At 37.0% G+C, this 18060-nt stretch overlaps 3 protein-coding genes across 3 annotated transcripts; 2 read left to right on the top strand and 1 right to left on the bottom strand.

The window, feature by feature from the left end:
- Window positions 1-343: 343 nt before the first annotated feature.
- LOC129372789 (olfactory receptor class A-like protein 1) lies at window positions 344-1781 on the bottom strand. Its single transcript, XM_055050293.1, has one exon. It carries the CDS (start codon window positions 1764-1766, stop codon window positions 801-803), a length of 966 nt encoding a protein of 321 aa, XP_054906268.1. The 5' UTR covers window positions 1767-1781; the 3' UTR covers window positions 344-800.
- A 3289-nt stretch (window positions 1782-5070) lies between these two features.
- On the top strand, window positions 5071-6012 carry LOC129372841 (olfactory receptor class A-like protein 1). The gene has a single exon (XM_055050370.1). The coding sequence runs from the start codon at window positions 5071-5073 to the stop codon at window positions 6010-6012; it is 942 nt and encodes a 313-aa protein (XP_054906345.1).
- A 913-nt stretch (window positions 6013-6925) lies between these two features.
- On the top strand, window positions 6926-17796 carry phtf1 (putative homeodomain transcription factor 1). The gene is made up of 17 exons (XM_055050397.1): window positions 6926-7189; window positions 7343-7436; window positions 8590-8646; window positions 8735-8804; window positions 8940-9098; window positions 11084-11264; window positions 11559-11679; window positions 12108-12296; window positions 13058-13297; window positions 13479-13613; window positions 14410-14679; window positions 15399-15530; window positions 15615-15701; window positions 15856-16011; window positions 16101-16196; window positions 16566-16691; window positions 16890-17796. The coding sequence occupies exons 2-17, from the start codon at window positions 7401-7403 to the stop codon at window positions 16908-16910; spliced, it is 2076 nt and encodes a 691-aa protein (XP_054906372.1). The 5' UTR covers window positions 6926-7189; window positions 7343-7400; the 3' UTR covers window positions 16911-17796.
- Window positions 17797-18060: the final 264 nt, after the last annotated feature.

Raw genomic sequence — 18060 nt, 5'->3', positions numbered from 1 at the left:
CTAAATGGGGACTTGGAAGTTATTTGACAGCAACAAGAAAAATAATTTGTACTGCTGGTACATGAGAAATAAACCAGGAAAACTGACACACTGGAAGACCAGGAGAGATGTAGTTCTTACTATTTTTTTTTCATATGGAGGGACACATAATGTCAAATACAGTGCTAGAAAATTAATTTTAACAAATTATTTTTTTATCATTAATTATTGAAAAAAGTTCCAATATCTGCTCTTAATTTTTATATGAATGTACTTGAATAAAATTAACATTTTTGTTTAATTATGTAAACTATTCATATATTTTCCCCAAATTTTAAATAAAAATTATGTCACTGAGAACATATTGACTCCAATAAAACAAAGAGAAGATACTCATTTTTTTAAACAACACCATTCTAATGGTTGTTAAAGTTGAGAAATTAGTGTCTGGATTTTGCGTTATAGTTTTCATGTGTGCTGCCATTAGTCTTTCACATTGCTGCTGGGGTAGGGTGATGATCTAATCAGTTTCAAATGATGCTTGTCAAACATCTATAAATCATAATTTTAGGGGAAAAAAAGTTGCTGTGATCTCTTCATTTTGTTATTTTACAGAGTTGCAACTTGCTTAACAACTCCTTAAAAAAAATCTCCAAAAATTCAACTCCAGAATGTACTAGCAGAGATAAAGTAATTCTTGTCAGAAAGTGTGATTTCAACAGAATAACCTACACATGACCGAGATATTAAAAAAGCTCAGTTTCATCTCTGCTTCGGTTTCACCTCCAGCCATGTGTGCAATCGACCGTCCCAGATTGCCCTCATATAGAACGAAGGTGAGCTGTTTTTCCCAGCAAAGGCTTTTCCTGTGCTACACACCTCAGCCTGCTGTTCACCTTCCTGTTAGACGCAATGATAACCAGAGGGCTCAGCGCTGCGTATAGCGAGGCGAAGAACACACGCAGGTCAGAGATCAGTGAGGAGCTCATTCTGTGCCTCACAGTGAGCGTGTACACCCAAAGACCACTATCGACCCCATAAAGAACAACATAAATGGTCACGAGCACAACTACGACTTTAGCAGCCCGCTGGTTGGAACCGCAGGTCCCTGAACCAGCATGGCTAGTGCCACGAAGCCCCTTAAGGTGTTGGCTGTGTTTGTAGAGGAGAACAAGAATGATAAGGCTGGTTAGAGACATGAGGGCCATAGGTACCACATCTCTACTTACTTGTATTGCCCCATAAACCTCTTTGAGAATATCTGATGGGAAATTCACGTAACAGAATTCCAGGCTGACAGCGCTTGTTGCCACAGCAGTGTCATTCTTGGAGCTCACAGAGAACAAAATGGCCCCTGTACTCAGGCCAGCATGAAGGACCCAGAGGAAGAGGAACACAATGGGTAAATTTTGGGTCACTAAGGTGCGGACAGAGGCCCATTTTGATCCAGGAGGGGCAATGCTCAAACATTGATACGCACTAAGGAGAAAGGTGAGCCAGATAGAGAGGGCCCTTGAAGTTCTGTAGATGAAGATCACACCTTTGCAGCCAATGTCTCCAAAGACATTGGCCAGGTGGAAGGAGGCCAGCGTCTCCATCAGACAGCGTACGAGCACCACCAGCAGGTTGGTGCAGGACAGATGCAGGACGATGGCGTCTGCTGCAAGAAGCCAGCTCTCTTGGAGGACAAGAAGGAGGAAGGCAACAATGACCGCCATGTTCCCAGGAACTCCAACAACGGTGAGCGACAGAAAGAGCATCCCGCGGATATCCTCATTAGTTGGCATTCCTGCAGAGAAAATAAATAAATAAATAAAGATAAAAGATCATTCAATCATCTTGTCAAAATGTTAAATTATTATTAAAGTTATTCAAGCTAGTCTCAGAAAAAAACTCACCTGATACCAGGTAAGGAAGGCTGAGAGCTCTGAAGCTGAACTTGTGCCTGACAGACAGTGATCCCCTCATGAAGTCAGTAGACTTTTCCTTTCTTTATACCTGAAGGCAGGTAGCAGCTGTTGGTTCTGCTTTGCATGGTCCATTGACTTCTCTTCCCTCAGCCTCCAATTACTTGAGATCAATTCAGATGACTGATTCTGTCCTCTCACTGGGTTTAGACAGACCAGATTAACATGAAGAAGCCACTGATTGTTCTCATTTATATGGTACAAAACACTTAGACCTGACAGCAAGAAGGTAGCAAGAGGAAGAACATAGAGTAATGTTTTATTGTAAAATATGATCAGATAATTTATCAATGTCAATGTTTCACCAAGTGGAAATAATTTTGTTACATACTATTATGTCTTGTTTTTCATTTTTCCAATTAGTCTCTAAATGCTTTTTTTTAATAAACACCATCTGCTTTAATAATGCATTAGTTTAGATTCCTTCCATCATTTTTATATAAATTACAGGTTACATTAAAGGCAGTTACCTTTCAATACCACAGTGCCCCCCAGTGGAGAGATATAAAACAAGTCACATCAACAAGAATCCTCTTAATTGTGGTATATGTCCTAAGGCAATAAATCTTTATAGTTGTGGATGGACACATCAATGCAAGTGACATAATTCGCCTGCAGGTCCCTCTGCAGGGAATTGGAAATTAGTCTTTAGGTGCAGGATTTCCCTTGGTTGTGGCCAAAACAGAAATAAAATGGGATTTCCCCAAAAATGCATCAAAATACCCCTGTTGACTGTTAAATGTTTTGTATTGGACTTCCCCCTTTCAATTTACCTTCTGACATCAATAAAGTGGCACAAGTTAAAAAAAATAAAAAAAAACTGCTGGGTTTAGTTGTAGCTTAAAGTATCGATTAACTTAAATATAAACTAACATTTCACTTTGGGTAAAAAAAAATTTAAAGAATTTTAGATTTCAAATTATGATATATTACTTTCTTTTTGTTAGTGGGATTTTACTTCTTCAGCCATTATACTAAGCAGAAACACTGCTAAGCTTCTGTTTTTCAGTAGTTTCCAGCTGGATAGTATTTTTGGAGTAACTGCTCACCTCTTTGGTGTTCAGAATAGCTTTTAGTGGGTTGAAATGCTACATTGATTTTGTTAATAATCATCTATTTTGGCAAAATAGAGAAATCTATTCAGACTTTTTATGTTTGTGAAATTTAACACATTTGAATAAGACTGAATCCCACTAATTTATTTTGCTAGTGGTTTTAGCAGAATAAAACCACTAGCCTAACCCTAACACTAGTTAAAATTAATGTCTGAGAGGTTCTAGGGAACATATTCTTGCATAAACGAGATGTAATAATGGGCCATTGTCCCCTTCAATCCAAACTATCCTCAGTGTAAGAGCAAAAGGTTCCTTTCAAAGATGTTGCACTGATATAGAAATTCGATGTGTAGCAAATTTTTATCCCATTGCACATTTATAATCACCAGCTGTTTTATTCTAGATATTACTTTTATAATGAATATGAAATGTTACATTGTTCTAGATTTAATTATTACCAAACGTATTTCTGATATAATAATTATGATGGCAATTAGAGAAAAATTACTTGCCAGGAGGAAAGGGCCTCGGTGTTATTGAAGTCACATAGGACATGTTGAATTCCCCTGAGGAGAACAAGCTTCAACATGCCTTTCTAATTGACTCACTGAACATGTAAACATGTGAAAAAGAACACTAAGGAAGAGACTTTCTCTAATGATGATTTCTTCCATAGAAGAGTCTTTTGAGAAAAACAACCATCCTAAAAAACAGTTAGCATTCAAAGCAACAGTTCCAGCTGATGGATCCTGAACTCTGTGCAGTTAGAGGAAAATATGCAGCTCACAAGCTATTCTCCACTTTCACTGAAAGAAACCCTTAGGTGCATTTCAAACTGCGGAGGCTTGAATTTTAAATTAATACCGACCAGATTTGCTTCTGCCCCTAATTACTGCAAACAGGTATTGTTACAAACCTGGAGTTAATTGTTCTGTTCCTCTGTGTCTCTTTAATATGCTCTCTAGACATAAAGTCAGAAAAGAGCACACAACAAAGCACCATATGTCCTTTCGTAAAAACTAATGGTTGTGCATAAAAACTGCACACTGCTTCATTCCCTTGATGGTTAACTGTGTTTTCCTTCGCTCTCTGATTTTATAGAAAGTGAAAAGCAATTTTTGTAGAAACAAAACAAAACTGGAGGCATGAAAAACAGTCGAACTTGTCATATGGTTACATAAAGCAGCACAGCTAAGTTGTTATAATAAAAAAACAAGTATTTCTTTTAGTAAGGATGAATCTTGAAAGTGATTCAAATATTTTACGCATAATTTTATTGTTGAAAATGTATTTATTTATAAAGGAATTCTTTATTAAAACACACACACACACATCTCTATATGTACTATTTATAACTATTTTCTTATTGTTTTGATTTATTGTGTCCACTACAAGATAATTGTATTCAATGTAATGTCAAAGTTCATGACATTCACAGTCAAATTTTGCATTCATAATGTATTCAATATATTTTTACTCAAGTAAAAGTATAAAATAAGTAGGTTAAAACTACTACAACTACAACTTTTTCAAATAAGTTGCTCACATAAATGTAACTGAGTAAATGTAAGTACCTCCCACCTTTTTTTATATTGATCTTATTTATTTTATTTCTGACACATAAGATAGTTTTAACAATATCCTCCTCAGAAATGTGTTTAAGAAATTATAGTAACAGGGAGAACAGGAAAAATCACTCTGTAAGCATCACAGTTTATACTAGCTGCTTCTGTATTATAATAACTCAAGTGTTTCGTTTGTGACTATTCCTCTGAGACAGTGTGAGTCAAAGTTAGCTTATTACATTAAATTGCCAAACTGTGAGCTGAATCTTGGCCAGCAGTCTTGAGGGACCTTGAGGATTATAAATAGTCTCTCACAGGCTATTTGGCAGCCTGTTTACTAAACTACTTTTGCTTTTTATCCGTAGCTTCAAACGAAAGTAAGGTCTATCAGATTTGGATTTCTAAGGTTTGTTTCACATGATCTAATTAAGATTTATGTAGTTTGCATCAGATGTTTTTGTCATGCCTACTGTTTAAATCTTGCCTCATGCAGGTCTTGGTGGTATGGATCTCTGTGTGACCATCAAAGGGGTCTCCTTCCTCTTGCAAACAGGCCTGGGCATATTGGGGAACGCGATTGTGCTTCTGGCGTATGCCAGCATAATCTGTACTGAACCAAAGCTCCTTCCTGTGGACATGATCCTTTGCCACCTTGCTTTCGCCAACCTGATGCTACTGCTGACTCGTTGTGTGCCACAGACCATGACTGTGTTTGGGTTGAAGGATCTTCTGAATGACCCTGGTTGTAAGGTAGTGATTTATGCCTATCGCATTGGACGGGCCTTGTCTGTGTGCATCACCTGCATGCTCAGCGTATTTCAGGCCATGACAATAGCCCCTGCAGGACCCAGATTGTCCAAGTTGAAAACTGTGCTTCCCTCTCTGGTCCTTCCAACCTTTGCAGCATTGTGGCTCCTTAATATGGCCATTTGCATTGCAGCTCCATTTTTCTCCATGGCTCCACGTAACGGTACCATCCCTGCATTCACCCTCAACCTTGGCTTTTGTCATGTGGACTTCAGAGACAATCTGTCCTATGTTATTAATGGAGTGGCTGTTTCTGGGAGGGATTTTGCATTTGTAGCCCTGATGTTGGGCTCCAGCGGGTACATCCTCCTGCTTCTGCACCGGCACAGCGAACAGGTGAAAAAGATCCGTCGCTCTAATGGCAGCAGGGCAGAAACGAGAGCGGCTAAAACTGTGGTGATCCTGGTGGTTCTCTACGTTGTGTTCTTTGGCATTGATAATGTGATCTGGATCTACATGTTGACGGTATCAAAGGTTTCACCAGTAGTGGCCGACATGAGGGTGTTCTTCTCCTCCTGCTATGCCTCCCTCAGCCCTTACTTCATCATTTCATCCAACAAGAAGGTCAAGAGGAAGATTGTGTGTGCAGCAGAGCATGACCAACCGTTAGTGGACACTCAAGAGTCGAATGAGAAATGACTGTCTCTGTCTTGACAGCCTGCCATTTAGGATGCATTGCAGCAAACCTGTAACACCTGTTTATCTTTGAGATTTTACCCAGATAATTATTTAGTACTTCACTGGTCCTTCAGATTTCTAAAATACTGTAATGGGTTAGGTTAGTTTGAGTAGAAGAATACAGCATTTTTACAACAAGAAAATCAAGATGAGATTGTAATTTTAAATGTAAAAGTTATTGGTACATGCACGGTAGTGTGGTAAAAACTTGTTAATTATTAAGTTCTAATAATTAAAAGAATCTCTCCCCAAGGGATGTGCTGCACATTGTCTTTGGCTTTTAAATTTTTGGTTACCAAAAGCAATTATGTCTTAATTTAGAATAGCAGTAGTAAAAGTATTAGTAATTAATAGAAGTTGTAGTAGTAATCCACATGCTACTTAAATTTGCTTCGCACGTTTTTGTGAGCCACAGTCATTCATCATCGTTAGTAATCATCAGCAGATTTATTATTCCTACAAAAACAACAAAAACCTAAAATATGGAATATTGTCCTGCTACTGTTACATTACATGAATCAATGAAAGCAAACATTCCATACGTTTTGTCGCCAACGGTTCACCTGAATGACGCTAAACAATTTTTTGTCACGCTCTAATTGGCTGAAATTTTGAGCGCCGCTTCTTTTTTATCCAGGGTTTGTCTTCTCAGGCAGCAGTTTACGCGACCCGTTTAGAAAATTCAAAAGCAATACTTTCATGCTTGCTTGAAAATGTCGCAGTTTTTGTAAGACGAATAAATACTAGTGTTTTGGGTTTTTGGGGGGAGATTTACGTATCTGCTTTTAGATTTTAAAATCACGAACAGGATTTCACGTTCCTCCTGACAGACAATGCCGAGGGAAAAATAACTATTCAAGCATCAACACAACAAACCCCGGAAAAGGGAAGAGGAAGAATTAGCTGAAAGTGCAGAATAGTTGAAATAATGTCGAATAAAAATGCTTTTTAGCAATGTGAGGATTTAAAGCGAACATTAATGAGTCATTATTAGTATTAAAGTGTTACAGCTGAAGTAAATCTCACAGTCTGGGCAGCAAAGTCTGACAACAAAATGCTGGAACGATCCTAAAATCCGATTGTTATGGTTTCTGAAGATTTCTTTCCAGTTTGTTCCATCAACCAACTTCAATTTTAGGTAAGTTTCATTTCATTTTTTTTCTACTGCTTACTGAATAAATAATACTTATACGAGCTTTTTAACAAAGTGATTCTCTTTCACTTGCTTTTATAGTTCTGCAGTTTGTCAGCCTGTTTGATTTTGTTTAATCTAATCTGAATCTCTGCCCAGTCTCTCCTCCTCGGTCCAGTAAAATGACATGATCTGAGTGTACTGTTTCCAGTCTCTGATGACAATGGCCAGAATAGCCTGGTATCAAGAGAAGGTAAGAACATCATCTATCTTTAAACAATTTTAAGATTTTATACTGAGCTGGATCATATTTCTTGTACCTGAAAATAAAGTTTTATTAGTGATTGCGTTTGTATGAAGTGACTTGGTAGAGTGGTAGAGTTTGTTCCCTTTTAAGGGACAAACTGGTTTGCTTTGAATCAAGTGCTTGATCCTAAGATTACAGACTATTGAATGGACTTTTTTCTTCTGGATTTGGTCAGTAAAAGCAGAGAAGCAGCTTTAATTCCATTAACAAAATGTTTGTAAACTGCTATTTTTTTTTAAAGTTGTATTTGTTTTACACCATCTGTAAAGTTCTACCTTTACATCTGTAGCATATTTTCCCAAATGTCTTGGCAATAATAATGTTTTTAGATAATGTCAGACAGCCTCTTGTGTTCTTTTTCATCACCATTTTTTCATTTTCATTGTGTATTTGTCTCACAAATTTCATTTTACCCAGTCTATTTTTTCATTCTTTAATTATAAACACTGAACTTAACTGAGACAAGTGAGTTCTGCGGTGATTTAAATTATTTAAATGAATGTGTTTTGCTGTGACCTCTTGGGTTAATTATGAATGACCTCCTGGACAAATTTTGATTGGCTGGCTATTCCTGGGAAGATTCAGTCATATGTGAATAATGATTCTCACTAGTTGGAATTTGTTTTTTGTATTAAATTTAATACTTATTTAAGAAATGCATTTTGTATTTAATCAAGTTTTCTGGGTCTGATATTGGACAGCTATTGTTTCATTTTTGTTTCAATTTATGAACGTCTGGCAAGAGAATGAATTGGCTTCTGCTTAAGTATGGCTTGTTTTAACATGTTGTGGAAACAAACAAGAACACAGAAGGGTGTTCCCTGCTGCCAGACTTGAACCTTTAATCTGTCAGAGGTTAACTCATTCCTTCAAATGTCCAAGTATATTATTTAAAACCAGACTGAGAGATTTGTACATTTTAAAGATGTTCCAATCCAAACAATGCTCTTAGTAAGCAAGAGATTTTTTGCTTTAACTGATCAAACTTTTTGCTTTTTTTTTAACATGCATTGGTGTAAATTGAATAAACAAGTATAATGTCTTGTGTGGTGTTGTGTTGAAAACAAAATAATGAAAACAGTGCTGTTTCTGGTGACAGATCGGGGCCTATGACCAGCAAGTCTGGGAAAAATCCCTGGAGAAAGCAGATTTAGGCGTAAGATGTTCTTTTTTTTTTTCAAAGTTGTAAGTGTTTTTATATCTCTTTTCCTCTAAAATAATTACCCTGCTTCTTTTTACTGAAGGGTTTGGAGAGAAAACCAAGGAAGACGGGTTACATCAAACCTGATCTCATTGATGTTGACTTAGTAAGAGGTGAGAGGAATCATTACTTAACATATTTTATTTAAAGTCGCATGTGATTTTAAATGACACATTAACTACCTGATTTGAATAGCATATTCAAATCACTATTTTTCAATAGTGTCGCTCGTTATTTTGTCACCACAGGATCAACTTTCAGTAAAGCCAAACCGGAGAGTCAATGGACGGCGCTGACTCGAAAAGGTCTGGTCAGAGTTCTGCTGTTTCCTTTCTTCTTCCAGTGGTGGATTCAGGTGACCTCCAGGTCCATCTCCTCATGCATCCTCGTGTTATATTTTCTGCAAGGTAAGCCCATGGTGAACTCATTCAAATTCCTCCTCAACTAACAATTATTTTAGCAATTGATTATTCTGATGATTATCTGATTAATCAGATTTAAAAATTAGCACATTTTCAACCACATTTTTTATACAAAATATGCAAATATTCCAGTTCTTTTTTTCAAATAAGAAAACAAATATAACATTTCTTAAAAAGCAATAACAAACCATCCCTTCAGTTCTCTGAATGTTTTTGACATTTCATTCTTCACATGATTTCATCTGATAGGTGATTGACAGGGTTTTGCTGAACTGCCATCATCTGAACGAGGTGTGTTAAAGCAGAGAAACATCTAAAACATGCAGGGCAGACTGCCTTGAGGAGCAATGCTGGGAAACACTGTTTTAATGTGTTTTAATAGTTTAAATGGTAAATGGACTGAACTTATATAGCGCTTTTCCAGTCATTTTGACCACTCAAAGCGCTTTACACTAGAGTCACATTCACCCATTCACACACACATTCATACACCGATATGCAGACCCGTAGGCAGTTTAGGGTTAAGTGCCTTGCCCAGAGGCACATTGACATGGCAGGAGGAAGCTGGAATAGAGCCTACAACCTTCCGATTGCAAGACGACAACTCTGCCACACAGACACAGCCGCCCAATAGTTTATCAACCCTTTATCAACAGAACATCAGCATGTAAAAAGCACAACTCTTTCTGCTTGACTTAACTTTTTTTAATTTTATTTACTGATTAATAATAGGGTAGCAAAAGGTTGATAATAACAATTTTTTTTCATATATATATTTATCGGCCTTCTATCACCTGAAGAACATCTCATCCAAATCTAGAGAAACTCATCAATGCGTTTATCTTTAGTCACATTGATTATTGCAACAGCGTCTTAACGGGTCTGTCCAACAAATCAATCAAACAGCTGCAGCTGATCCAGAAGCTGCTGCTTGGGTTCTCACTAGAACCAGGAAGATAGACCACATAACACCAGTTTTAAAGTCCCTCGACTGGCTCCCTGTAGCTCAAAGAATAGATTTTAAAATACTGTTGTTAGTTTATAAATCACTGAATGGTTTAGCACCACAATACATCAAAGATCTGCTGTTGTTGTATCAACCTTCCAGACCTCTCAGGTCTTCTGGTTCTGGTCTGCTCTGCATCCCCAGAACCAGAACCAAGAGAGGAGAAGCAGCTTTCAGCATCTATGCACCAAAAATTTGGGACAAACTCCCAGAAAACTGTAAAACAGTGGAAACCCTGACTTCCTTTAAATCGCAACTAAAAACACACCTGTTTAGAATTGTTTTTGAAATGTAATATGTAACAATATATTGAATATTAAATGTTGCATGACTTTGTGTTCTTGTGTTTATGATGTAAAGCACTTTGAAATGCCTTGTTGCTGAAATGTGCTATACAAATAAAATTTGATTGATTGATTGATTATTATTTTCAACAAATGATTATTAACAAAACAACAAGACAGTTATCAGGATACATTGACATAGAGAACATATGAGGTTACATACTCCAGTTAATTAATCAATTATTTAATTAGTTGATGATCATTCCAGTAATCAAACAATCCTATTAATTGTTTCAGCCCTATACATGGCATGTGCCCCTGGATTCAGGTAACATCATCTGTAAAAGACTTTAGCCTTTGTAGTCTTGCTATGTGTAATTTTAATGGGCTATTTAGACTTTTTATGAACTAATTATGTTGGGATTAATGTGAAAACAACGTGTTTAGGTGGCTCCATTCCGTAGAAATTTCTATTCGTTTTGCAGGGACACTACATTTTAATCAACTCTTCACTTACTGGATTCCTGTTTGTTTAAATTCATTTATGCACTACTGTGCCCTGTTTCCCTCCACAGCTGAGCGGCATAGATGAGAGCTCATTAGCACACATGAATTCTGTTATAATGCCTCCCCTAAGAGAGCGCTTTGTTTGTTGTTGCCAAACGTTTTGCTCCCCTCAGTGGCAGCGGTGCTGCTGTACTTGGAGGTCCCCAGGGCCAGTGCCAGTGAGGTGTTTGGGCCCATGTGTCTCATGCTGCTGCTGGGCACCGTTCACTGCCAGATTGTTTCAACGGAGTCCAGCCGGTGGCCCTCAGGCAGTCCAGCTGCTAGCAGCAGCACCAGCCCTACACGCAGGAGGAGGTGGTTTATCTTTGCTTTTTATATCCTAACAGACTCACAGCACTTGGCTCATGAGTAAACTCTCACATTAAATACACAAAGCCAGAGGCTTTTTGTTGTTTCCTAAGTGTGTTACACAATATTTAAATTTTATTGTTCATTTTTCTAACTGCTCACATATTTGTTTTAATTAGATACAAAAGAAAAAACTATATCTTGTTGTTTTCTTTGTTGTGTTTAATGCTTTAAGAAATATTTAATATCCCTCCTTCTTTTTCTTCCAATAGAGTTAATATTAAATTCTGTTTCATTCAGGCCAAGGAAGGGCAAAGGGTTGAAAAAATCAGAAGAAAAGACTGACAGCAAGAACACAGAGCAGCAGGGGCCCTGGCAGTTTGAAGATAGCCAGCGATTATACAAGACTGTGGACAGCCAGGTACAGTCGCTCATCTCTGTCAGTATTTTTAGAGTCAGGGTGAACAGTGGTAAATGGAAGAGTAAAAGCCCTATTCTGAACATCATGGGCAATTTGAAAACCTCTTCAAAATGCAGTCTGTGGAAAGGTTCTCTACTTTCCTTAAATTTGGTCTGTATAGTAGAGCTATCAAAATGCTTCTAAAAATCTACATGCTACTGCAGATAAAATATAATCATTTAATTTTATTATAAAATTACACAGAGAACAATTATGTCAATGGTAATGAAGTAAATAAAGCTGCAATACCCTTCTTGTGTACCTGTGTGCATCTGTTAAAGTTGCACTTGTAACTATTACAACACAATGTTCTTTTATGAAAGCATTAACATTACATCAGACACAATCGCATATAAATCTTTTATTCCTCTATTTATGTTCTCTTTCAGTGCAAAAGTCATTCAGGATTTGGAGCATCTGATGAGCTCTCTAGTGACGAAGGGGAAAGCGAGCAACCAGTGGAGGTAATTCGGTCGTTACATCATCGCAAGGCACACCCAAAATCGTCATCTCCGTCAGTGTCTCCTGTTAGGAAAAGGAACATAAAATTCAGCCCCAAGGCCACAGCAGAATCTCAGGTAAGACTCTTTGTTTAAATGAATTTAAATGGAAATGTAAAGGGAACCTATTATGCAAAATGTATATATTTCTGTTTGAATTTCAACTACTTCTAAAAATAGGCCAAATGCATAAAGAAATCATAACGTGTCTTTTTTTTTTTTTTTTGTCAATGTTAATGCGTTTTTTTGATGTCTGGAAAGAGAGCTGTTTCAAAAAAATCTCCTATTTGTGAAGTCACATTCCACAAGCATTGTACCGTCTAGCAACTCCAAGCGAGCCCAATCCCCATTACCTAGCAACACAAGCAGTTTTACCGGTGTATACGCTGAACAATGGTTGCTTGACATGCAGGTATTTTGTTGTTGACTTACCATAATGAAATGACCTGCTGCGTTTTTGTGCAGCAGACTTTTTAATCTGCTTTTTAAAGATGTACATTATATAATTGCACTTCTGTTTGCAGTGTAAACATTGTGTTGGGGGGGCATGGCCATCAGCAGCTTATTTAGATTTAAAGTGACGAGACCCTTAAAAAGCTCATTCTAAAAGGAGCTCAAAATGGGCAGAACTGACCAGACTAAAATCTATTTATCTAAGAATGATTTTTTTTTAGCTGTAACAAGCATGTTTTGTGTCGTCCATTGAGCCATCCTAACCTGTTCAAGGAAGAATAATGAGTCATCTTTAAATTTCTCACTCACTGTTTTAGCATATTTTATTAAATATTGCAGTTTTGTTTGTTGATCAAAGCAACTTGCAGTGTTTTGTCTGGGATCAGGAGGAGAGCGGGGGACCAACCGAAATGAAGCTTCGTCAGATCGATCGACTCAGGGTGGCCTCACGTCCCGCTTCTGACACTGACGACACAATGTGGGAGGAGTTTCTGCATGTCCCTGACTCCGCCTCCACGGGAAGCAGTGACTCTGAGGGTAACGGGAGGTTCCAGGCTGGGAGGAGCCTTCCGCAAAGCACAACTCCAAGCAGTGAGGATGAAGGTTTACAGCAAGGATTGACCAGTGTAAATATAAATATTTTTATCTTTTTGTCTTCTGTATATCTCATTATGTTGCAGCTACTCTTAGCTGTCTTGCTGTTTCTTCTATTTCGTTACAACAAATTGTATACTTATTTTTTTAAATGTTATTGCAACATTAATCACTTTGTTTTCAAATGTTTCATCTTTTGGTATTGTGAATCAGAGCCATAGCCAACTAAACTGGCTTCAAGCGTGCCACCCATCCAAAGACCGTGTTAGCGCCATAATATGGGAGCAGGGTGAGTGCAAGAAAGCAGACATGTCGGTGTTGGAGATCAGCGGGATCATTCTCACACGGGTAAATGTTCCTGTCTCGGACATTTATTATTTTCCTTTTTGATTAAGGAAAGTACTGACCAGTTTAAAGTCAAATCAATTGATGATTTGTTAGTTTTACAAAAGTGAGTAGAATACAGCAATATTTAAGTAAAAAATTTTAATTCACTCTAAATTGAAATATGACTCTAAATAAAAGTGACTGATGCCGGGGAAAAAAATAGCCAGACGAAGAAGAAATGGTTATAATTTGTTATTCTCATATTACAGCATTCTAGAATAAATACACAAAGCCATCCTGCCTTTTATAAATGTAGACGCAAAACCACTCCAAAATAGCCTGGCAACAGTATAATTTTTAGCAAGTATTATTCAAACATAATATCTTTTTTTTTACTTTTCAAAGGGTTCCCTAAATTGAATAAGGCATTTATCTTAATTATTCTGCTAAATCTGCTTTAATGTTGGCCACCCATCACCCATCCTCATTAGATGTTGAAAAGTTCTGCAAATTGACTTAAAATTTTCTCTTTCAAACTTTGTACACAGCTAGTAGTACTGTTAAACAAAACAATATATGAAGCGCTGGGGAAATGAAAACAATCTAATTTATTTCAAAATTCCATCACTTTTAGACATTTTATGTTCACAATACGAGATTTTCATTTAAATGTAGAACATTATTATATCCCTACACATTAAGACCCCTGCTCATAATTAAACTTTACAAACTATCTTTTATTTTTCAAATAGCTGCTCAAACATTTATGAAGAATGCTTATTTTGTAATTGGTGTGTAACTTTGTGTTTGTCACCAGGTAAAGATGGTGGAACAGGGCATGGGCTACCTTGTGCTCGGTGGTCTCATGACGACCACTCTGGCGCTGCTGCCCTTTGCCTTCCGCCTGGCTCAGCGTTTGGACATGTCCGACCTCAGCTCACTGTCCCTAAAGCAACTAGTCAAAATCGCATGGGGCATGTGGGATGGCCGAGCTTACGCCTTTTTCTTCATCACAACAGTTCTCAGAGTCTGCCTCATAGGGCTCTTCTTCTTCATGATGTGTGTGGCTGAGAGAACCTACAAACAGGTGAGTGATCAATTCAGTCTGTTTGCAGAAATCAACATGACCTTACAAAATTTTTCTCAAAGGAACATTATGATGTTATGTCACACAGAGAAATTATTCCTCTTTACAAAAACCTTTCTGACCACTGTTATATATATATATGTAAGTATATATATATAGATATATAATGTCTATTTTAGTAACAGTTAACTAAGTGAAGCACATTATACAGATAAATTATCCACACACTACTGTGTTAAAGACTTTATTTCTGTTAATTATGATGAAATTATGCTTACGGTGAAGGAAGACACTAAGAAAGAATTAAAAACTGATCTTCATATGTTCTGTCAGTGGCAAACTGAAATTAATGTGAGCTTGAGTGATCTTTATGAAATCTGGACAGCAACTTCAGAAAAACCACAAGGCATTTTTTGATTTAGGGAATTTTAAATAATTTTAAAATATATCTGCTGATTGTGAGTGAAGTGGCTGAAAATGTCCAAATAAAGGCCTGTAGAAGTCCGACACAGTCAGTCAATAACATTTATTTTATCTATAGATGAATTCATTTTTGTTGCATAAGTGGTAAACTTGAGACTTTTGCATAATACTAAATGAGAAATAATTGTAAGTCTTGAATTGAATACTAAATTAAATTTAGTCATTTTTTTACATCTATATCATTATTTGTGATTATTAACTACTTTTTATGGTGTTTCTCAACATTTCCCCAACAGAGACTATTATTTGCCAAGTACTTCAGCCATCTCACCTCAGCTCGAAAGGCCAAGAAGTCTGAGATCCCTCACTTCAGGCTGAAGAAAGTGCAAAACATCAAGATGTGGCTGGCGCTGCGCTCTTTCCTCAGGGTAACTGTCCTCCTTTATCGCCCAGCTAAAACATTGCCTTGCACTTTGTAAACGAGCTGTCTCTGATCCGCTTGTTCGTTGCAGAGACGAGGACCGCAGCGCTCTGTAGATGTCATTGTCTCCACAATCTTCCTCTTGGCACTTTCCATTTCATTCATCATTTGTGCTCAGGTCAGTGTGAGAGACCGGAGCAGACATGTTTGGATAGCATTGATTGATAACATTGATTTGGTTCTGATGTCTTTGCATATTGTATGATTTATGTTAAACAAATGAGCTCAAATGTTTTATTGGAGATTCCAACATTATCTCTTCTCCTCTTCAGCTTCTAAACAGCCACAAAACATTCCTGGAGTCTTTAATTAATTGGGAGCTGGTGTTGTGGTGCTTCTCCCTTATCCCCTTCCTGCTGAGACTCGCCACGCTGGGCTCTGAGACCAACTCAAAATACAGCAACTCCTCAGTGCTGCTCACTGAGCAGGTGGCGCCCTCTGGCTGCAGAATCCTTTATACCACCAGCTAAATCAGATTTAGGATCACATGATAAATAATCTTTTTTCTTGGTTACAGATTAATTTGTATTTGAAGATGGAGAAAAAGCCTAATAAGAAAGAACAGCTCAATATAGTGAACAATGTCTTAAAACTGGCCACAAAGCTGATGAAGGTAAGAACTGAATTTTCATTTACAATAGCTAAAGTTTGCTTTGTGCCCCTGTTTGAGCAAAAGCTCCTGTCTAGATTAAAGTTTGTACCCCTTAACCTTTGCACATTTTATTATTTTTCAACCTAAATCTGAATAACTTTAACCGGAATTTCTCTGTGATAGAAAAATGTACAGTTGCAGATGAAATTTTGAACTGGATGGACAAGGATTTATGGTGTTCAGTTTTTCATATGTATAAAAAATCTTAAGTGTATTGTACATTTGTTTTCAGTCCTCTTTAATTTAATGTATCTAAATGAAATCATCTTAGCAATTTAATTAGCCATAAATTGCTAAATAAGTTCTTGTAATTCTTCATTCCTTCTTTAGGAGTTGGATACCCCCTTCAGGCTGCTGGGTCTGACCATGAACCCTCTGATCTACAACATCACAAAGGTCGTCATATTGTCTGCTGTTTCTGCAGTCGTCAGTGACTTGCTGGGCTTCAATATCAGAGTAAGTCGAGTTACAATGTGGAATTAAAATCCTCAATATCTTCCTGGAACGATAAACTACAAAAAATAAATTTAACTTTTAGCAAAGTGTTTCATATTTCTTTACATGCAAATATGTCAGCTTTTATTCTGTCCCAAGAGCTACTTTTGTTACAGTAATTTTTCTTGAGTGAATCTTCGTTTTTTTCTTCTCCTCCAGCTGTGGAAAATCAAGCCCTAATGTGAAGAGGACAAGCCACTAACAGTCGGACACTGGAGTCCAGAAACACTCTCCGTCTCCTGCAGACGCCTTCTCTAATGCAAAACGTGCTCAAACCTACTGACAGCGTTCAGTGCTGACTGTGCCTTACACATAAACCGTCAGTCGTTCAGAAGCCAGAGCTGCTCCGACAATCACTCATGCAACATTAACTTGCTGCTCAGCTGAGGTCGGATTAAAACTTTCCATCAGCTCTGCGGATATGAAAGCACCTAACCTTTGACCTTCAAATGTCCCTCTGGAAGTGGTTTAATGTAGCAGCAAGCTGACAATTGAGATCATTTCAGGCTTCTGTGGTACCCAAATGTATATGGTAGTCTTTTACAGATGTGTAGTCTAACATGGTGTGTAAATGCAGATATTATTATGTAAATAGTTTTTTTATTAATCTTTTTTTAGGACAAGGAAAATCGAATACTTCTGCTGTCTCAAGCCAAGATATCACATATGAACTTACTTTTCATAGTGTATTTAACAGCTCTTTACCATAGCTGTGCTTTATTTATTTGAGTTTCTGTTTTAAGCTCTTGGATGTCTTATCTGTAAATCTTTGAACCCTGTTTCCACTTTTTTTTTATCAAGAACCACTTTAAAAAATGAAATAAATAAATAAATAAATAAAAATGCAAGAAAGAAAATCACATAGTTTTTGATATTGGAGAATAAATTGTTTTCCACCCAGTCATGTGTCTATCAGTTTTTAAAAGTGCAAATCGTTTAACAATCACAAGGAAAATTAATGTAAGATACAATATTAAATGAAGTGATTCATTTCAAGTGTTTTTCTTTATTGTAATTATTGTGGATTGCAGCCTAACTAGAAATTTAATTTAGGACAACATTTTTTTATTTTACACATGAACGAATAAAATACAAATACTTTAATAGATATGCTACAGTTCTTCCTTCCACTAAACTTCCCATTAATATGCTTGGATACATTGCTCTGTACACTTCTTTATTTATGGCTTTATTTCAGCTTATACTCCTTTTGAGACTTTTTATCTGTAAATCGCCAGATTTATCTGTTTTTTCAACGGGAGAAAAAGCTGATTAAACAAAGAAATTAAGCAAATTTTAAAAGTTTGTATTCGCTTTTAAATGTTTGCCT

This window comes from Poeciliopsis prolifica, unplaced genomic scaffold (assembly GCF_027474105.1).
Source record: "Poeciliopsis prolifica strain line A6 unplaced genomic scaffold, Auburn_PproV2 SCAFFOLD030, whole genome shotgun sequence".
Taxonomy (NCBI): Eukaryota; Metazoa; Chordata; class Actinopteri; order Cyprinodontiformes; family Poeciliidae; genus Poeciliopsis; species Poeciliopsis prolifica.
The sequence above is the reverse complement of the archived record's forward strand: the minus strand, read 5'-3'. Positions and strand labels throughout refer to the sequence as shown.